General features: G+C 42.0%; 1 protein-coding gene across 1 annotated transcript; it reads right to left on the bottom strand.

The window, feature by feature from the left end:
• Positions 1 to 99: 99 nt before the first annotated feature.
• LOC149474103 (uncharacterized) lies at positions 100 to 22501 on the bottom strand. The gene is made up of 5 exons (XM_089671606.1): positions 22399 to 22501; positions 13867 to 14384; positions 12236 to 12323; positions 6098 to 6190; positions 100 to 3049 (listed from the first exon to the last, which is right to left on the bottom strand). The coding sequence occupies exons 1-5, from the start codon at positions 22443 to 22445 to the stop codon at positions 2491 to 2493; spliced, it is 1305 nt and encodes a 434-aa protein (XP_089527732.1). The 5' UTR covers positions 22446 to 22501; the 3' UTR covers positions 100 to 2490.
• Positions 22502 to 22794: the final 293 nt, after the last annotated feature.

Genomic DNA, 22794 nt, shown 5'->3' with positions numbered 1-22794 from the left:
AATTAATTTACAAGTATTAGGATTTTTTTTTTTTTTTTTTTTTTTTTTTTTAGCAAAGACATGTAGCGGAAAACATTTTGGGATAAATTTATGAAGAAATTTGATTTAAATTTTTTTTATTGGACATGTTTAATAGCAAAAAGTAAAAAATATTGTTTTTTTCCTTAAAATTGTCAGTCTTTTTTTATTTATAGTGCTAAAAAAAACAAACAAACACACAAGCGATCAAATACCACTGAAAGAAAGTTCTATTTGTGGTGGTGGTGGGGGAAGGTCGTAAATTTCATTTGGGTGCAGCATTGCATTGTCAAAATAACGCAGCACCGTATCACAAAAAATGGCCTGGTCAGGAAGGGGGGTAAATCCTCTAGAGGGCAAGTGGTTAAAGAAAGTAGAAATAATTAAAAAAAAAAAAAAAAAAAAAAAAGAAACTTACTGTATCCAGCTACTTCTGCTCAAACAATGCACTTTTGTCTTTCAGCACTTCCAAAGAGCAAATTCTACAGATTAAACTCTGTAGAGCGTTTTATACTATTTTTTCATGGAGGCCTGGATCTGGAACTGTTCCGGACTTACCAGGAGGCAGCTGTGCAGCATACAATCACTTTTAATAGAGATCTATTGCTGCAGAAAAGCTGGAGAGAGCTAGAGCAATTCTGTCCCAGCCTTCATACTTAATGGTAGTGGCCTGACATCACTACATCCCCATGCAGAAGCATTATTTACTTTTACAGGACATTCCTATGGATTGATCTGTAAAAGCATTGGAATTCCAGGAGCTGATCATTTCAGCATCTGGGCTTGGGGCAGCCTACACCCATACCATGACCCACTGAGTTTTTTTAAAAACAACACTGGGACAAATAGCAGCTATCCCAATACCATTTTAAAAAGGCACTGAAGACTGCAAAATATTCTGCAAAATAAGTACAAGGCAGATTGACAAATTGTTTTTCCTTCCAAAATGTCTGAGTTCTTCCAGTTTTCATAAAGGAAGACCAAGATCAGTGGGTGTACCAAAAAAAGTCTTGAAAGCCCTAAAGCCAAAACTAGGGACAGCACTGGTAGAAGCTGCAGGCTGACCTTCAAGCTGTAAAGTGGGATGCACCACGCCAATGGTGGCTAAAACTAAGTTTTGGAGAATTGGCACAAAGTGAATCCTTCACTGTAGGTTTGCCCGTTAACGACGGCTGAGAGGCTGAAGGCAGGTCTGATAAGGACTCTGATATGGAATCCATAAATGTTCTTTTGTGCCTTCCCCAACAAAGTGTGCTATTAGGCCTATAAAATCCTGTACGACTGTAGATAAATCCTTTTGTTGCAGTACAATGGAAGCAGCCATGTCCAACAGCACTTAGGACTCAGAGCATGGCAAAGACTTTAGCAGAGGGCTAACCTCCAGGTCTTCATTCTTCATGCCTGCAGTACCTCTTGAGGTACTTGATACTGAGCAGGAACCATCCCCAGAGGTCTAGAACCCTGCATGTTGAACTACAAAACAGGTAATGAATAAGTGCTGTCCTTAGCATGAAACACTTTTACCTGCCAGTCCCCCACTGTCTATATATTTTTTTTTTATCCTAGTTCAATAAAGTGGATTGTTTGGAGTGCGGCCGATTGGACCTTGTTTTTTTTCAAAACAGAACTCAGCTTAGGATACAAGTCTAGGCTTTAAGCTGGCCATTCCCTATACAATTTTCTGTCCAATTTCTGCCCAATTTCCTTTAAAATATACCTCAACTATGTAGTGCAAGAGCCTGCTTAATTGGATACAATTGAAAGTGTAGGTTTGACCTCCTATTATATGGTTTTTGGTAAATCTAAACCAAAAATCTCAAGAAAATTGTATAAATGTGTGGCTAGCTTTACATACTTCAGAACCCAGCTGCTGGGTGTGCACACAGGATCAAGTGGATAAAATTGACAAAGTCACTGTAGACGGGCAGTAGAGCAAACTGAAGTGAGTTCAATGTATCACAGTCAGGAGTAGAAAAGAGATGGTGCTTCTTGAACACTGAATGCCTAGAGAGAGCATAATATGTGCACACAGCACTCAGTCCCTCAGCATCAACCCCTTCTTCAGGAAAACCAACTGACGTAAGAATGCAGAATTGTGTCCACCATTCCTAGTAAATAGGAAGTAATCAGGCTAGGGTGGCAATGTTGCTCCTTCATAGATACAGTACAGTGAGTGGTCACCTTATAAAAAGGAAAAAAAATGTTACTGGCAGGGACACCAAGTGAAAATAAAGGAAAAAATAAGCTCGAAAATAGAAAACTATGACAACATCTATGTGATTGGTAAGCACCAACATATTAAATATTCGTTCTTGGGTTTACATACATGTTAATGACCTGTACACATCCTTCTTAGTATCTGTTAAAACATTGCTTAGCTATCCAGCATATGCCAGTAAGTTAATACAGTATTTCATTATTATTTAACAAAGCGTGAATACAAAAACAAATAGAAAATAATTTTAAAATAAGTTAGATTTGATTCTCTCTAACAATCCCACTTCTTAAGTATCCCAAGTTCATTCTCTGAAGTAGCTCCTTAAAACTTCCACCCTGAACATGGGCAAAGACAGAAGGGCCTGCTACATCAAAGCTGTCATCACTGTCCTGAGGACTAGTATTAGAGTTCTGGTTAAACATTCCAAGATCTTCTTTGTCTTGAGTAGCTGGTGAGTCTAGATCTTCATGCTCAGAAGTATTCTGTTCCTGCAAAGTGTTGATAGGTTCTACAATATCATCTGCCATGGGAAGAGGATTTTCTCTCGGTTTCTGTAAGCGATTCCTTTCCATAGGTTCATCTAAGAGCTTATACCTTTTCACATTAAGCCTTGTATCCTCTTCCTCACTAGAATCCAATACAAACACATAGTTCTTTTTAGTATCTTTTATTATGCTGCAAGACAAGGACTCCTTCCCTCTCTCTGCTTTTGACTTTTGGGAGGATTTCCGGGCAGAGTTTGGCCTTTTTCTTTTCGGTCTGCCATTAAAACTGTGAAATAGTTTCTTTGCTGTAGTACTTAAGCGAAGATTTCTAAAAAGAACACATTTAAAAGGAAACAATATAAAAAAAGTAATAATAAAGGAAAAAAAAAAATAAAACCTCAAAAAGACAAGTTTTACTTCTTGAGTTATAGCCGTTTTGATGCTTTTTTTCTTTTATACCTTCCAGTTACAGATTTGCAAAAGCAACAGATTAATTTTGTAGGAGCACGTTACACACTAGTTATGGGTGTACCTTGAACTATGTAACATGCTCCCATACACCCATATCCTGCTGCCAGCTCTGACAGCGGATGGGAGATTTTCTCCCCGCACCCACTGTAACATTTTGACAAATACCACAGCTGTGCGGGGCTCTTCCCACACAGCCTTGTCATTCATTCAGGTTCCTGTGAATGAAGGAACTATAACTACCGTCGACTGCTGTGGCAGACAGCTTGTAGATCTCAATGAACTGCGATGGTGCTGGTGAACGCTCTCATAGTTCATCGATTGTTCCTGCAGTTCAGTAACTGTCTGCCTGTACAGGACGTATGGGGAGAAAGCTGACAGTGTCTGCAGGATTTGAACATTGCACCCATGATCTGCTGATCGTGGGTGCACTGCTTTAAAGTCTTCAGTGTAAAAATAAATACACTATTTTTACCTGCAATGCTATGATTTTGTTTTTTTTTGAAAGGTGAATTTATCCTTTACATGTCAGCCCCGCAAGCTACATATAACTACTATTCACTTTCCCACTGCTGTTTACCTGCCAAGAACACAAAAAAAAACAAACACACTGTGTTTGCTCCAAGTCACCACTGGAGCTTACACAGGGTTGAAAAATCTCACCCTTCATCCATGAGACAAAAATGGGTATCCGAGTGTTAAAGTGGCAGCGGGTTCAAATGAGGGGGAAGCAGGATGAGTCATGTGCTCCCCCATATTTTTCTTAACTTCCAGCAAATTAAAAGGAAGTAGGTGCTTTACTTACTTTGATTTTACGTCCCTTGTGCTTCCGTCTTCTGGTTCAGTACAAATCCTCAGTCCTCCAGTGCACCCCCCCCCCCCCCCCCCAGCTGCAATCTTTTGATGCACCCCCTCCATTTATAGATCACGTTTAATTCATAGGAGCTGCAGTAATGATTTCTACGAATGAAGAAGCTGAGCAGAAAAGGCAGGCATAATTTAGGCACTCTTGAAAGAGTGACAGTTCCTCTATTAACCCCCCCCACTACACTGGAAGACTACGACATTTCCGTGCATTTGTAATTCCTCTGCCGTCTCTTATTAATATGTTTTTTTGTGTTACATTCACATGCATTTGCAGCGCATTCATGTGCACTATGGTATGCTGATATGCAAGAAAATGCAGTATGCTTTTTTCTTTAACCACTTCAATAAATGGAGTTTCACTCTCTTCCTGCCCAGGCCAAAATTTTCAGCTTTCAGCACTTTGAATGACAAATTTCAAGGTCATGCAACACTGTACCCAAAATTACAATTTTTATCACTTTGTTCACACAAAGCTTTATTTTGGTGGTATTAAATCACCACTGGGTTGTTTTTTGCTAAACCAAAATTTTGAAAAAAAAATCAGGCCAAAAGAGTATTCAGCTATATTTGGTAAAAATACCCAAATCAGTGTATATCATTTAGTCTGTGGGAAAGTTAGAGTCCATAAACTATAGGAGAAAAAAAAAATTATATATGGATCTATCTAGAGAAATACACACACATACTCAAAATTTTTTGGAAGAATAAAAAAAAAAATAGTTTTTTCATATTTTTTTTTTAAAACAAACATACTGTCACTAATGCAGTACAGCATCATCATATAACTGGTGTGGCAGTGATTTTTTTTTTTTCTTACATACTGTGACCAGAGCAATAGAGTTTTACCATAGTAACACTGTGCTACACTGGGGAGGTGATCAGAATTTTTTTTTCCCCCCTCTACAGAATTATGTTCTCTTATAACAGCAATACTCAATTTTATAAGCAACCATTTTTTTCTAACAAAAATACAATCCATTCATTGTGTACTATTGCGATTAGCTGTAATTGGCCACAGCTAATCAAATGGTACACATGGGTTGTGATTGGCCCTGTCTATCATGTAATCCCTATTACCAATCACAGAGATCAACACAATGAATGGCAGCCATTCATTGTGTACAATTGTCACGTGATCTGCTGTGATTGGTCACTATGATGACATGGTACCGGCAGCGGCCCGGTACAATGATGTGTGATTGGCTGTGTCTGGTGGACGCAGAAGGTGACAACGCCACAGCGTGGCTTGAGCATGGAATGATCCTGGAAGGACGTCATGACACCCACCCAGGATAACAGGGCTCCCGCCCAGCCGTTATTTTACAATAGGTTGTGAGGAAAGCAGTTAAACACACTTAAGAGCACCACAGTGGTGTAAACTAGGCTCCTTTAAATACTTTCATTATTATTGCATATGCCACAACTACATTTGGTGTAAAGGAGTCCTTAAAAGTCAATTTACTTTCTTGGGAAAAAACAATAGCATAGACAATTGCTATATAAGCCATATCGTAATAGGATATTATTACAAAATTACCTTTCCTTTTCAATCTGCAGCACTTTAATATCTGTACAATTCAATGCTATATGGCAACATGGAAGTGTTCTGTACACCATTGGTGTACGGAGCACCCCCGGAAATGTAATTTCCCGTTTGTGCGATTTGCTTGCCGATTTTCCCAGATGTCGCACAAAAATAAAAAGTCAGAATTTAGACATCCTCTGCAACAAAAACTTCATTTTTTGGTGAGATACTTTCAAAAGGTTAAATCGCATCTAAAGGGATGCAGACCCTGCCTTTTAGAATAATGCAAGTGCATCAGCTGACTGAAAATGAAAAAGCCTTCCCATTCAGATTCACTCTGCAGACAACAAATAACTTTCTCTTCAGATCAGGAACAGGCAGGAATCAGCAACAAAGTATGTTAAAATCCTTGCAATGCACATTAAATACCCTGAGGAGATTGTTTATATCTCAACAAAAAGTGAAGTTACTCCTCTTTAACATACATATAAAATATGACTGATATTTCCACCTTACCTCTTTAGAAATGAGTGTATCTTGCAGCATCTCAAGGAAGGGTTGACAGTTTGTTTTTTGGTTCTAAGTTTCCTCACAACACTATTCAAAGTTCTAGAACATCAAAATAAATTCAAGTTAATGAAAATAAACTGCTATGGATGTTAAATTTGCATTGCCTGAGAATAGCAGGGAATAGAAACATTTTTGTTGCAATAGTTACAAAAAGACAAGGATTTCTGGCTAAAGGTGACCAGGAAAGCATACTTAAAAATGTGGATTATTTGTAATTGCATAGGTACAAGCTTATCAAGTTACAGTACAAAAAAGGTCCTCGTGCTGCAGGAAGGAGTAATACATCTCATTTATAAAGTATTCAGATCCCCTTTGCTTTTTTTCAATGGTTATGTTGCAGCCTGATATTACAGTTGTTTTCATTTATTTTATGTTCAATAAACTGCACTCAGTACCCCATAAGTGAAAAACAGTATTTTAGAAAGGTCTGTGAATTAATAAAACTGAAATATCACACGTACTTAAGTATTTAGACTCTTTACTTTAAAGTTTGTTGAAGCACCTTTGGCAGCAATTACAGCCTCAAGTCCTTTTGGGTATGATGTAACAAGCTTTGCAAACCTGGGATTGGGGGATTGACTGCCATTTTTCTTTGCAAATCCCCTGAAGCTCAGTAAGGTTGGATTGGAACCGTTGGTGGACAGACATTTTCAGGTCTCTCCAGAGATGTTTAATAGGGTTCAACTCAGGGCTCTGGCTGGGCCACTCTAGGACGTTCACAAAGCTGTCCCTAAGCCACTCTTGTTTGGCTGTGTGCTTAGGATCATTGTCATGTTGGGAGGTGAACCTTTGGTCCAGTCTGAGGTCCAGAGCATTGTGAAACAGGTTTTCATCGAGGATATCTCCGTACTTTGCTCCATTCAGCTTTTCCTCTACCCTGACTAGTCTCCCAATCCCTGCAGCTGAAAACCTCTACAGGCAGCTCCTTTTGACCTCATGGCTTTTGTTCTGATACAGTATGCAGTGGTGTATTTATGTTTTGTGCTGCCCTAGGCAACACAAAAATCGCCGCCCCCCCAGTGCACCCCCACTGTCTCTAGTGCACCAACGTTTGCAGGGTGGAACTTAGTGGTCAGCCACATCTTTCTGAGAAGGTGTCGTTGGTGGAATGAGAGAAGAGAAGGTGTCAGTGGTATGAACGCGTGAAGGTGTCAGTGGTATGAGCAGGGAGAAGGTGTCAGTTAGTGGTATGAGCGGTGTGAAGGTGTCAGTTAGTGGTATGAGTCAGTCACCTGGCAGTCTCTGTCAGCTCTCCACCCCCCCCCCCCCCCCCACAATAGTATACATGGTATACAGAGTAGCAGGATGGAGATGACTCACCAGGCCTGGTAGAGGGGCAGAGACCGAGGGGGGGAGCCATGTACTGCTGGTATGTATCCTCCTCACAGCCGCATTTCCCTTCCCTCTCTGTGACAGAGATCCCTGCCTCCGCTGGACACTAGGAGTTGTAGTCCTTCCCCCGCACTCCCTGCCGTTATTGTAGTTTGCTCCTGTGGAGGCGGCAGGTCGGAGGCGGGGAAAGACTACAACTCCCAGTATGCAGTGCGCCCGGCCAGGCTGTAGGCTGCTCTGAGGGTTGGAGCTCCCGGAGCTCTCCCCAGTGGATGGCGGTGAGAAGCCAGGACTGAGAGATGATCCCGGAGGACGGCAGTGTCCAGGGGAGGCCTAATACTCCCACTCCTCACTGGATTCCTCTGCTGTAGTGACATCACTTGCCAGGGTGCAGCGCCGCCCCCCTAAAATGTGCTGCCCTAGGCAAGTGCCTTGTTTGCCTCGCGGCAATTGCGCCCATGACAGTATGCATGATCAGCTGTGAGGCCTTTTATAGAGATAAGTGTGTCTTTCCAAATCATATCCAATCAATTTAGTTTACCACAGGTGGATTCCAATCAAGGTGTAGAAACATCCAAACAACAAATCAACAGAAAAAAATTTAGCTCATGTGCTAAACCTAAGTGTTGTTGCAGAGTCTGAATGCCTATGCCAATGTAAAATTTCAGGTTTTTCATTGATAATATATTTGCAAACATTTCTAAAATTCTGTTTTAACTTTGTCATTATGAGGTACTATGTATAGATCAACCACTTGCCCTCCAGACGATTTACCCCCCTCCATGACCAGGCCATTTTTTACTATTCAGCACTGTGCTATTTCAACTTGTAATTGCATGGTCATGCAACGCTGTACCCAAAATTATATTTATGTCCTTTTCTTCACACAAGAATATGTGGAATAACACCCCAAAACACATTCTGCTACTTCTCTCGAGTATGGGGATACTACATGTGGGACTTTTGGCAGCCTATTCACATACAGGCCCCCAAAATCCAATGACCCTTTTCAGGCTTTCAAACGGCATATTTCCTCATATCACTTCCTCGCTATCACAGTTTTGGAGGTCCTAAAATGCCAGGATAGTACAAACAGCCTCCCAAATTACCCCTTTTTGTAGGCAACCCAAGGAATTTGATAAGAGGCATGGTGAGTGTTTTGCAAATATTTTTGGTCACAGGGTTTTGAAAAAAAAAAAAAAAAAAAACCACATACTACATTTTTGTTTCCTTTTTTCATTTGTCAGAACCTTGTGGCAACAGATGATATCTGCAAACTAGTCACCATGCCCCTTAATACCTTGGAGTGTCTACTTTCCAAAAAGGGATTATTTGGGGGATAATTTTTTTTCTCTAGAAAGTTACTTTAAACCCCCAAACATTATATTTTTTTTAAAGCAATGGCCCTAGAGAATAAAATGGTGGGTGTTTTTTTTTTATATGTCACACAGTATTTGCGCAGTGATTTTTCAAATGCTAGTTTTTTGGGAAAAATACATTTTTTTGAATCTTAAATGCACAATATATTGCCCAATTGTTTGATAAAAAAATAAAAGATGATGTTACGCTGAACAAATAGATACCAAACAGGATATGCTTTAAAATTGCACATGCCCATGCAACATCGACAAACTACGTACATTTTTAATATTGATAGGCAACGTTTTAAAAGCCCTTACAGATCACCACTTTATATTTACACAGGTCTAGTGCTAGAATTACTGCCCTCGATCTGACGTTCTCAGTGACACCTCACATGCATGGTGCAATCTCTACATACCGACACGAGACTGATGCTTGCGTTCGCCTTTGAGCACAAGCACGGGAGGGAGGTGATATATATATTTTTTGTTTTTGGATCACTTTTATTGTTATCACAGGGTATGTAAAGATCTCCTGTGATTGAAACAGGCAACGACAGGTACTCTTTTCTGAGAAATCTGGGGTCTGTTAGGCTCCATGTACACGGAACACTGCTGAACTATGGAAACTGACTGCTGGAAAATGTAGGTTAAAAAAACATCTGTTTAGCCACGTTTGCATAACGCCTTTATGCGCGTTTACGTTTAGAACTGTTTTTTAAAGATAAGCACAGGAGAACCTCCCAAATGCCCAGAATGCACTGAAAAGTGGCCAATTATTAACTATTTCAGACTGTTTCAGAGAAATATAGAGAGTAGAAGCAGAGACAGCAGCATGTGTCTCTGATAATTAGGTGTGAGTTGCTCATTAACATTTGTTTCCAAGTGTGAGATAGGTGTCTGGTGGAGTGAGTCATTAAGGTCATCTGGCAGGGGGTCTTCATGAGGAATTTGCGGTGTGAATGGGCATTAACATATCTTTTGTTTCCAAGGGTGGGAGAGGCCTAAGGTGTGAATTGATCATTTCAATGAGTGAAAAGCTTGGTAGGAACATCCTGTGTTCAGTGTTTTGTCCATCTGAGTATATTGAAAACACATTTTTCATGGTGAAAAAAAGGCTCTGGGCAGCATTAGGAACTGGAAGAGTTAAAAAAAAATTTTTCAGACGCAAACGCTTATAAACGTGATTTTCCGCGTTTAGACACGTTTACAAGGGTTTTGAGTTTGAAACGCTGATAATATCGACTGCTGAACGTATGTTTTCTGCGTTCAAAAAAACGACTGTATACTCAAATGCCTGTAAATGACTATAAACAAAGATGTGTACATGGACACATAGGAAAACATTTGGGGGAGTTCAGGGGCTGCTGAAAAAAAAAACAAAAACCGCTGAACAGCTCCTAAACGTGAGTTTATCAGCTGCAGTGTACATGAGCCCTAAGAGACTAGATCTCTCATCTGCCCTTAAATCATCTGATCACAAGATTGGTATGATCAGATGCTTTCCCAATAAAAAATGGCAACAATTCTGGTCTCTGATCAGCTTCTACGGTCAGCAGGTGGAACTGTCGGCTGCATTCTCGGATTCCCCTGTGGGACAGGAGAGCCCAAGAAAACAGTGAAAGGCGGCGGGAGGGGGCGTTTCTGGGGACACTATACAAAGGAGGCACTAGTATATTTCTGTTTGTGATCAATATATTAATCTGTAAAAACACTATACTAGTAATGAGGGCGATCAGCAACCTTTACTGTGAGTGTGATAGTGTGTGGGCAATCTAACGCTAGCTGACACTGGCTGGGAGGGGAGCTTACAGACCTTCATGTTATCTGATGTCGCTAGTGGCAGTAATACAGTGATCAGTGAAAAATTCTATATACTGACACTGTACTAATGGCACTGGCTGGGTGACAGTGGGATCAAAGGGTTAATAGGGGTGATCAAAAGGTTAAATGTGCTAATCTAACATGCGTGCGTGTAAAATGTAGTGCTTTTACTCACAGTGCGGCATTCTCTCCTCTACTTGGACAGACGGGGGTGGGGAACAAGCGCATTATCCAAACTGAAGGAGACACGAACTAAGAAGGCAACTTTCTGTGAAAGCTCCAGCATAGGAATATCCTGAATGCTCTCAAAGGAAGACTTCTGAAGAGCCTATAGCACCAAATTCAAGTCCCACAATGGCAACGGGGAACACATGGGGGCAGCACATAATTGTGCTCAACGCCAGATGATGATCCACAGCACATTGAAAGAAGGCCAACATCTGAGCCACTAGAAAAGGAGAATGAAAACCCCAACCGATAAGTTCTCCAGGTGCAATGATAAATCTTCCAGAAAGTAGGCTTACAAGCCTTTAACATAGTTGTAATCAGCAAGCCAGATAATCCCCTGACCTTCAGAACCTAGCTTGCAATAGCCACCCAGTCAAAGCCAGCGATGGGAAAGCAGGGCGGAATATTGGCCCTGAGAGAGAAGTTCCCCTCAAAGAGCCAGGAAGCGTCTGCCACCAACCAAACCACGTCAGCATACTAGGGACGAGGCCAGTCCAGAGCTACAGGATGACTGGGATTCTTTCGGCCTCTATCCTGCGTATTAGACAAGGAATCAGTTGGAGGGGCAGAAAGGCACAGATAAGATTGTACTGATCCCACGGCACCACTACCATATCTGTTGCATCAGCCAGGAGGTCCAGTGAGCTTGTCACGAACCATGGAACCTTTGGGTTAAAACATGACAGCAGAAGATCCAAGTCTGGCGTCCCCCAGAGAAGGTATAGCTGATGGAATAGCTCCGTGTGCAGGAACCACTCGCCCTGATCCAGCGTCTGACGGCTGAGATAATCCACATGCCAGCTTACAGCCCCTGGAATATGTATGGTGGACTGACCTGTAATGAACCTTTTCAGCCATCTCAGCATGTGAGATGCCTCCAGCGCCGCTGCACCTCCAGTGCCCTCCTGGTGATTGACATACACCATCATGTGTCAGCGACACACACACATACATACACACAACCAACTGTGATCCATCAGCACAAATCACACTCACCACCCAAATCCAAAATACTATTAAATACCGCTTTGTTGCTTGCTGAACACAAAAACAGTGGATTCCACCTCATCTAAGTATATTCACAAATTACTAGTGCAGTGCAACTCTCTAAATTAATAATTGCTAGAAAATAAATACTCCAGTGAAAAACATATGCAAGTGATAACTTGTATATGTTTTAAATTACAAAAGAAGGAAACAGTTTGACAAATCTGTGGAAAGTGACATGAAAACATGTCACCTTCTCATTAGATATGCTATATAAGACAAATGTAAAGAGATCTAATATATAACATAAAAAAAATCTGTCTATTTTGTTTTTATAAAATACAAAAACTACCTGTTTTGTTTCTTCTTCTGATTATTCCTTTTTTGTGAAGGAACCCTGTTCATCATCATCCAGAATTTCCTGCTCCAGTGACTATACTCTAGACAGAGAAGTTATTGGTTTGAAAATCATATATATATGAATTTAAAAAAAAAAAAAAGTTAAAATCAATGCATAGTGACATCACATACACTATCAACATTACAACTGCCCTTCCTGCCAGTGTTAAATTTAGGGATGAATTCTCCTGCGCTCTAGGGCTCAGACAGGTGGCGAACAGATGGAACCAGGCCTGGAGGGATCGTCCACCAATGCATAAAGGGCTGTGCGGCTCCAAAACAGGGCTGGGGAAGCCCAATCAACACTGCAGAATGAAATGAAAACGAGAAGCGCAGCAACCTTGCGCATTACCTCAGTAACCAAAATTTATTAATTGTAAAAAATATACTCACAAACAGCGAATAAAATCAGGCATGTAAGTCCTCACAGGGACTTGAAGATAACATGAGTCCCATCAGGGGAGTGGGTGTTCAGTACAGCTGACGTGTTTCGAAGGGGGTCCCTTCTTCCTCAGAGCTAACTGAACTGTGAGTGCTCTCTCCTATATATACTCCTGGACTGAACCTAGGCCCTCCCCACTGGGTTGGGCAGTCTCAGGTTAGTAGGAGGGGCCAAGATATCGTCAACAGACAATCACTATTTGTAATGCCATCAGAGAGAAATGATATAGACAAACGTAAAATATAAAATATATAAAACCACATTTTGCATACACCACTTAGTATGCATGTAATATATCAACTTAGCGATGACACCAATGGAAATGATGATGATAGATAATACATGATGAAACATAATATATAGTAAATAGTTAGTCTTATTCCATGATTCATTAGTGAGCGATGTATCAAATGGACAATTCATCCAGAGGGCTTGTCATGATGCTGGATGAGTGTATAGCAAATAATGTAAAAATAGACTTAAATTGTTAGTCAATGGATGTCTTAATGGATAGGTGTCCATAGTGACACAAACACATGTATATATATATGTAGACATATAAACCCACATGAAGGTTTGTGTGTGGGTTTATATGTCTACATATGTCTCACTAATGAATCATGGAATAAGAGGTGTGAATGGACCCCAACAGCCACCATTGAATATTAGGAAGGCTTTTGTCAAGGGAGTAGCTCTTTAACATAGGGCACATACAAAGAAATTAAAGAGTAACTCCACTTTTGTTGAGGAACAAAAAAAAAAAACAAAAACAAAAAAACCACAAAACACATTCCCCTCTGGATGATTTAAGTACATTGCAGGGTTTTTGACAAACTTTGTTGCAGATGCCTACCTTTTGTTATGCTGAATAAACAGCTGTTTGCCTGTGTCCATGTGCAAAATGAATGTGTCTGGGAAAGATTTTAATTATTAGGCAGCTGCAGCCATACTGCATTGCATTTTACAGACAATTACATTGTTGCAGATTGAAAAGTAAAAAGGTAATTGTTATTATCATTCAATTACAATATGACTTATGTAGCAATTGTACATGCTATATTTTATGTACTTTTTTCCCCATGAAAGTGGAGTTACCCTTTATGCAATAAGCAGATCGTGCACGGGAATGTAATAACACCAACCTGGATTTTTTGGAGTTTCTTCAGCAGTGAATTTTAGGTTTTTGGCCTTCTTGTAAAGTTTTCTGCATTCTTTGCATAAGTATTGCTTGTCACTTCGCTCTTTGGTAAAACCAGATTCATAACCATCAACCCCCTCATAACTGTATTCAATGTCACTGCAACGTGTACTGGAAGAATCCTCAAAATCAGGTTCATTGTACAATGAATAGGTGCCATTTTGCTTTTCAACCACACACATTTTTTCTTGATGTGATGCTTTAGAGGACTTCGTATTTACTCTACATTTACTTTTATAAACAAGCAAGATATTATCTTTTGCATCTTTAGATATTTTTTCATGTTTACAACTTCTGAATCCTGTGTTCAAGTGCTTAGAGAATTGTGTTTCCAATGCTATCGGAGGTGATGAGGGACTATTTTGGCTGTCCATGGCATTGTCTACTGTGGAAGAATTCCAACTGCTTCCAGATATACTGGCCATTTCATAATTTTCTTCATCTTGTGCAGCCGATTTATACCTAGGAAAAAAAACCACAAGTCTTATACAAAAGTGAAGTAAATTAAAGTGGTTCTAAAAGCTAAAAGCTGTGTGGAGGTTTCCACTCAATCCCTCAACACTTAACTGAGCCCCATAGCCATTCAGCAATGTGCACAACCCTCGGCTCTCCATGTCCTCTCCCTCCTCATAGGCTGAGACAGCAGTGGGAGCCAGTGAGCCAATGAGGAAAGAGGGGGTGTGCGGGGGGGGGGGGGGTCGAGCTACAGCTGTGTGTGTAAATGGACACGTAGAGCATGTAAGAGTACCCCCATAATAAGCTGTTCACTCTGGGGGCACTTGGCAGGAGGGAGGGGCCAGAAGCGCTGGCGGGGGAACAGAGAAAAGCAGGATTGGGGCTGCTTCATGCAAAACCACGGCACAGAGCAGGTAAGTATAACATTTAAAAAAATATATATTAAAAAAATTTATATATATACACATACATTATCTCACCGAAGTGAGTACACCACTCACATTTTTGTAAATATTTTATATCTTTTCATGTGACAACACTGAAGAAATGACACTTTGCTACACTGTAAAGTAGTAAGTGTACAGCTTGTATAACAGTGGTGAGGAGAGAGAGATAAAGATATAGAGAGAAAATTATTTTCTGGCGTTGCGTTACTTTAACTGACAGTTGACCGGTCGTGCAAGCTATCTAGTGGCAGTTTGGAGTTTGAAGGGTTAATTGCGCAATTAATCCAGTGACAATCGCTCTAAGGCTGCTGGCACAGATTGTGGTCCCCCGAGCTGGAAAATCTTTGTGCAGGGTGCAGCTGAGAGTGGTGAGAAGGGAAGGGGGTCAGTCACCGCATTTGTCACACCAATTGCCTTCAGAAGTCTCCTAATTAGTAAATAGAGTCCATCTGTGTGTAATTTAATCTCTGTATAAATACAGCTGTTCTGCGAAGCCCTCAGAAGTTTGTTAGAGAACACTAGTGAACAAAGAGCATCATGAAAGGACAAGGAACACACCAGACAGGTCAGGGATAAAGTTTTGGAGAGGTTTAAAGCAGGGTTAAGTTATTAAAAAAAATAGCCCAAGCTTTCAACATCTCACAGAGCACTGTTCCATTTATCATCCGAAAATGGAAATAGTATGGCACAACTGCAAACCTACCCAGGCATGGCCGTCCAACTAAATTGACAGGCCAGGCAAGGAGAACATTAATCATAGAAGCAGCCAAGATTCCCATGGTAACTCTAGAGGAGCTGCAGAGATCCACAGCTCAGGTGGGAGAATCTGTCCACAGGACATTAGTCATGCACTCCACAAATCTGGCCTTTATGGAAGAGTGGCAAGAAGAAAGCTGTAAGAAGTTCAGTTTGCGGGAAGCCATGTGGGGGACACAGCAAAATGTGGAAGAAGGTGCTCTGGTCAGATGAGACCAAAATTGAACCTTTTGGCAAAAATAAAAGCAAAACGCTACATGTGGCAGAAAACACTGCACATCACCCTGAACACACCATCCCCACCATGAAACATGGTGGTGGTAGCATCATGCTGCGGGGATGCTTTTCTTCAGCAGGGCGGCAGGGAAGCTGGTGGGAAGATGGATGGAGCCAAATACAGGGCAATCTTAGAAGAAAATCTGTTAGAGTCTGCAAAAGACTTGAGTCTGGGGTGGAGGTTCATCTCCCAGCAGGACAATGACGTTAAACATACAGCCAGAGCTACAATAGAATGGTTTAGATCAGGGGTGGGCAACTGTGGCCCTCCAGCTGTTGGTGAACTACAAGTCCCATCATGCCCTGTCTTTGGGAGTCATGCTTGTAACTGTCAGTTTTGCAATGCCTCATGGGACTTGTAGTTCTACAACAGCTGGAGGGCCACAGTTGGCCACCCTGGTCTAGATGAAAGCATATTCATGTATTAGAATGACCCAGTCAATGTCCAGACATAAATCCAATTGAGAATCCGAGGCAAGACTTGAAAATTGCTGTTCACAGACACTCCCCATCCAATCTGACAGCGCTTGAGCTATTTTGCAAAGAAGAATGGGCAAAAATGTCACTCTAGATATGCAAAGCTTGTAGAGACAACACCAAAAAGACTTGCAGCTGTAAATGCAGCGAAAGGTGGTTCTATGAAGTATTGACTCTGGGGGGCTGAATACAAATACACGCCACACTTTTCAGGTATTTGTAAAAAATTTTGAAGACGATTTATCATTTTCCTTCCACTTCACAATTATGTGCCACTTTGTGTTGCTCCATCACATAAAATTCCTATAAAATACATTTACGTTTTTTGGTTGTAACATGACAAAATGTGGAAAATTTCAAAGGGTATGAATACTTTAAGGCATTGTAAACATAACTAAATATTCTATTTGGAACAGTAGCAAATAGGAGTCTCCTTAAAGCGGAGCTCCAGTCCCCATAACAATTTTTTTAAAAGCTGGCCCAGTATTGTTTAATCTTTCACATTAATAAAATAGAGTTATTTGTGATATCCTGCTTATTAGTTGTAAATAAGTAATAGTTTACCTTGATCTCAGAAGCAGGCAGGCGCCATGATGGATGTGGGCATCTGAAGCCCGCAGGTCTATAATTCCAGGAGTAGGTGCTGCTGGCTATCCCAATATGCAACGCTCGATCTCCCGCCTGCGCATTAACAACACTACTCAGCCCAATTCGTATACAACAGGTTGCCAAACAATGGCAGAGACAATGGAAGTTCCTGCCCTGTTATAGCAACCTGTCCATCAAAACACACCATGGGGAAGGCAAGTGCGGTCTGCCAAAGGAGCAAGCCCCGCAACACTAATTTAAGAGTTTTATTTTGTGAAAACATTTAGTCCGCAGCACAGCTGTTGCACTTCCTCCCCACAGATAGGACTCCGGTAAAATGGAAGCAAACTCCCCTCCATTCACGTAATTTCCGCTTTTGAGTTAACGCGATAGTCATCAACTACGAAACCAAAAAAAGACTCCTGGGATACAGGACCTGACATCCCAGGAGACATTGCCAATCGCCTAAATACGTCATCGCTTAGGCAGCCGGGACCGGAAGTGCCGACTTTGCACATTATTTGGAAAATTCAAAAGAATGTTTATCCTAATCATGAAGGACACCACAGGAACAGTATTAACAGAGGGACGTTAAAAAAAGGGTGGAACTCCGCTTTAAGCTCTGGTTCACACTGGATCCAACTTTGAAATCATGCAGCTTCACTTGATGTCTATGCAAGTTGCACCTGAAGTCATAAAAAAATAGTGCAGTAACGACTTTCAAAATCTGCTCGACTGACAGAGTTGCATCAATTTGAATGGTTCCATTGCCAAAATTAGGGTGCAATGTGAAACTGTCAAAACAAAAAAGAATAATCCTGATTACTTATGTCCACCTCTGCAGCTGCACCTTTAGGCGTTTCCACCAGCATAAGTGACACCAATTATTCTGTTTTTGTTTTTAATTTGTAGGTAATGGTTGTGTGCTGGAATAGGTCTTGAATCTTGCTGACATTTTGGCGTTTGTGCATATATTATTACCTATTGTTTTCTCTTATTAGCCACATCCAGCAGCACCCCGCAAACCCCTGAAGCAGCCCGCCTGGCGAAACACATTGGTATACATGCACCTCCTGCAATGGCTATTTATTAGGATAATATTTAAGAATATGACAACACGTGATTGATTGCATATTTGTATCCAGGGGAGGTGTTGAGGGGTTGCTGAGCAGAATTTTGACACTACAGTGCTTTTATGGAGGTGTATACCCCAGTAGTTTTAACAATATTTTGTAATAAAATGCATTCTTTTTAACCTTGTCTTGATTTTTTACTGAGGGTGAGGATACTAGCATTGATAAAGTCCCATTTATTTTTCTTTTTTGTGGTTATACTGTTTTGTCCCAGGAATGTGGTGCCAAGATATTCATTATACCCATTATCTAGTTTCTAAATGTAGGAAGGAGTTAACAGGTTGCAGCTTCTGCTTATCTCAGAGTTGCTACCACTCTGCTATGCACCTTAAGAGGCTTTAGGACCCCTGCCTCCAAATGACCACACCCACACCAATGGTAGGAAAGACAAACACATTCACCCTGCCCTTGTAAGAGGCAAGCAAATACCCACAGCAACCAGCACCCAAAGAGGGCATTCTCCTAAGGATAACCCCACACTTTGCATCTCCACAGTATGGGCATAGTAGAATGGAGAGCCATGGGGAGGGGGGGGGGGGGGGGGGGACGGGGACGACAAAAACACTCCAACCAACTACCTTGGAGCCGTCTGCCACATTCATAGCAACTGTCATGCTGGAATCAGACTGCATGGTTTAGCCTTGCTGATCAGATTAAGTCTGCTGTAATACTCCAGGGAAGATCCAGGTCCACCTACTGCTCCATTCCCCACCTGCTTGCACTCCCTGGTGTCTGTGGATGCTGGAAATATATAGGCCTTTGAGAATCCCCGTCAAAAATTATTATGTCCCCAGCTCACACAGGCATAATCATTAAGTTGTAGGAAGTTTTAAGTAGGAGAACAAATGTGCTAAAGCGTGATTACACGATTCAATACAATATTCCGGGGCTGACCATCTAATGCTAAATGCGAATTGTGAAAATGACATTTCCCCTTTTCTTCCTGAAATGTTGGTATTCCTTCTCAGGTTGGTTCTCATTCATCCTTCTGCTGGTATTCACTCTTTGCAGATGTGGTCTAACAGTAAATAAGCTGTCAAAGGTAGACAATGACATTCTGGTAAAGTTTTTTTTTGGGATACAGTGGATATGAAGAGTGCACAACCGAACTGGATATTGTATGTACTCTCCAGCGCCTCAGGATATGCACAGCCAAAAGGGAAGCCAAGGGTACCAGGACAGCGACAACCAAAGGAAATGCTCCAGGGGTGCAGCCCTCCTCAGACGGGGAAATCAGCCACTGGATAGAGAGAAAACAGGTGGCGCACACACCTAGTGCATTATCCAAGGCTTATTGTAAGGAGTGAAAGAATAATAAAAACATACTCACAGACGAAGCATCAGGCATCAACAGCAAGGCTCTTACTTTCCATTCACCATACATCAGCATCAGAGGTTGGTCATCAGCTCTGAGGAAAGGGATTCGTCCCCGAAACGCGTCAACCATTTGACCGCACTGACAGTGAGAACACCTTGCCTGCCGTTGTGGCCATTGTCATTTTTCAATGCTTTTTAGATACATGCTTCGTCTGTGAGTATGCTTTTATTATTCTTTCACTCCTACAATAAACCTTGGATAATGCACTAGGTGTGTGCGCCACCTGTTTTCTCTCTATGAAGAGTGCACACCCCAGTTAAAAATGTCAGATTTCTGTGATGTAAAAAAAGACAAATAATTTCAGAACTTTTTTCACCTTTAATGTAACCTATAAACTGTACAACGCAGTTGAACAACAAACTGAAATCTTTTAGGTGGAGGGATGTAAAAAAAAAAAAAAAAAAACTAAAATATGGTTGCATAAGTGTGTACACCCTAAAACTAATAATTTTGTTGAAGCAGCTTTTAATTTTATTCCAGCACTCAGTCTTTTTGGGTATGAGTCTATCAGCATGGCACATCTTGACTTGCCAATATTTGCCCACTCTTCCTTGCAAAACACTTCAAATCTGTCAATTGCGAGGGCACCATCTAGTTGCAGTGCATGTACTACTTTTGGTGCTGTACAATTTTTACCCATTCAAAAAGAAATTGCCCCACACAGAACCACATGGGAATTGCACAGGAATGTACAGTGTTCCTATGCAGGCATGGTGTGAACTGGACCTTAACCACTTGGCAACTGCGCGGTTGTCCAGTCCTGGGAGTGCATCATATGACATCCTCCCAGAACGCCCTCCCGCACGGCCCCAGGGGCACGCACCCAGTGATCTCCGTAATCATTGTGTCCTACGGACAAAGCTGATCACGTGATGTGGTAAAAGGCCAATCACAGTGGCCTTTTACCACGTGATCAGCTGTGTCCAATGACACAGCAGACCATCGGTAAATGCATTTGCCGGTTATTGGCTGCACTTTCCTCACAGCGTGAGGAAAGTACTGCCGATAACCAGCAATTGTCAGAGGAGGGATCGGTACCGGGGATCAGTGCCCAGCAGTGCCACCCACCTGTGCCCATCATTGTTGCATATCAGTGCCAGCTCATCTGTGCTGCCGATCAGTGCAGCCTCATCAACGCACATCAGTGGAGAAAAATTACTTGTTTGCAAAATTTTATAATGGAAATTAAAACTTTTTTCTTTTTGTTTATAGCGCAAAAAATAAACACCCAGCGGTGAGTAAATACCCACCAAAAGAAAGCTCTATTTATATGAAAAAAAAAATATATTACAATTTCATAAGGGTACAGTGTTGCATGACCACGCAATTGACATTCAAAGTGCGACAGCAGTGAAAACTGAATATTGGCCTGGGCACGAAGGGGGTATAAGTGCCCAGCAGGTAAGTGGTTAAAGTGGCATTAAACCCTCTTATCCTTTTTCAGCCAAGGCAGCTGCCACCTTAGCTTCCTTTTGATCTGCAACTGCCATGGTGCCGCACATGTGATCAGTTTTGATTCCAGCCATTGGATGGTTTGACAGTTTGCTTGAGAGCACAAGAAAATGTGACCAATTCACACAGCACAATTTCAAAGCCAAACAGTGCAGCTTCATACACAGATGTCAATGCAAATCGCACATGAAATCGCACAAAAATAGTGCAGGAACCATTTTCCAAGCCGCACCAATTTGAACAGTTGCATAGCACCAAATAGGTTGCGACCTATCACGTGACTATGATCTGTTACGTCACACCCGGTGTGGACAAGATCTTAGCATTCCCAGCATACCTTGCATGTTTTTTAAAACCATTAAATGGGTGGATTTAGTTCCACTTGAAGCTTGGCCCTCCGCAAGAGTCCTAGTTTTTCGATGTGGCCCCCTTGGGGAAAGAGTCCTAGTTTCTCTATGTGGCCCCCTTGGGGAAAGAGTCCTAGTTTCTCTATGTGGCCCCCTTGGGGAAAGAGTCCTAGTTTCTCTATGTGGCCCCCTTGGGGAAAGAGTCCTAGTTTCTCTATGTGGCCCCCTTGGGGAAAGAGTCCTAGTTTCTCTATGTGGCCCCCTTGGGGAAAGAGTCCTAGTTTCTCTATGTGGCCCCCTTGGGGAAAGAGTCCTAGTTTCTCTATGTGGCCCCCTTGGGGAAAGAGTCCTAGTTTCTCTATGTGGCCCCCTTGGGGAAAGAGTCCTAGTTTCTCTATGTGGCCCCCTTGGGGAAAGAGTCCTAGTTTCTCTATGTGGCCCCCTTGGGGAAAGAGTCCTAGTTTCTCTATGTGGCCCCCTTGGGGAAAGAGTCCTAGTTTCTCTATGTGGCCCCCTTGGGGAAAGAGTCCTAGTTTCTCTATGTGGCCCCCTTGGGGAAAGAGTCCTAGTTTCTCTATGTGGCCCCCTTGGGGAAAGAGTCCTAGTTTCTCTATGTGGCCCCCTTGGGGAAAGAGTCCTAGTTTCTCTATGTGGCCCCCTTGGGGAAAGAGTCCTAGTTTCTCTATGTGGCCCCCTTGGGGAAAGAGTCCTAGTTTCTCTATGTGGCCCCCTTGGGGAAAGAGTCCTAGTTTCTTATGTGGCCCCCTTGGGGAAAGAGTCCTAGTTTCTTATGTGGCCCCCTTGGGGAAAGAGTCCTAGTTTCTTATGTGGCCCCTTGGGGAAATTAACTGCCCAATCTTGCTATAGACTAGGATCATAACTCCATACATGTAGGGCCACTTTGGAAGCAGTGTCCCCATCAAAAAGTCACCCAGCATCTCCTCTAGTGACAACTGCAACACTTTTTCCCAGAGATAATGGAGTCCAGAACAAAACGGGAAAAAAAGTCTGTCAGCTGCCCCTGTACACAGCCTATCACTACACGATAACAGAATACGGCCCAAGTCGGAGCGCCTGAGGAAACATAAACGTCACTGATATCCCTCCACTCCTCAACCTCGTGCTCCCCTCACACAGACTATAACACGAACATCGGCTGATACATACAACTCTTCGAACAGTTCGTCCACGTCCATTTCCCGCCAAGCCCTCATCCCTCACACTACCGCCTCCCCTCACAGAGCGCAAAATACCAACCACGAGTACAAGCGCTGCAAAGTCACTCAGTGATAGGCCAGAGGTAAAAACCCTCCCCCCGTTCTCCGCTATTGGATAAAACGCAACAGCCCTATACATGAAATACCGAGCTTGCAAAGCCACTCAGCAATAAGCCGATGGCACAAACTCCTCCCTCTTTGTTCTCCACTATTGGATAAAAGGTACTCCTGCAAAATAAATACCGAGCCTGAAAAACCAATCGGCGATAAACCGTCGAGACAAGCTACCCCCCTGCTTCTCCACTATTGGATAGAACTCACCCTTATGTGAGTTCTATCCAATGTC

Source organism: Staurois parvus, unplaced genomic scaffold (assembly GCF_062004578.1).
Source record: "Staurois parvus isolate SC_StPar_1 unplaced genomic scaffold, SC_StPar_1.0 ptg000011l, whole genome shotgun sequence".
NCBI lineage: Eukaryota > Metazoa > Chordata > Amphibia > Anura > Ranidae > Staurois > Staurois parvus.
The sequence above is the reverse complement of the archived record's forward strand: the minus strand, read 5'-3'. Positions and strand labels throughout refer to the sequence as shown.

Coding starts and splice junctions, on each gene's coding strand:
- LOC149474103 (XM_089671606.1), bottom strand. CDS start 22,445: ATGAGGGCTTGGCGGGAAATGGACGTGGACGAACTGTTCGAAGAGTT. Junction 14,385..22,398: donor GACGAACTGTTCGAAGAGTT/GTATGTATCAGC, acceptor TTTTTTTCCTAG/GTATAAATCGGCTGCACAAG. Junction 6,191..12,235: donor CAGAAGAAGAAACAAAACAG/GTAGTTTTTGTA, acceptor TTGATGTTCTAG/AACTTTGAATAGTGTTGTGA.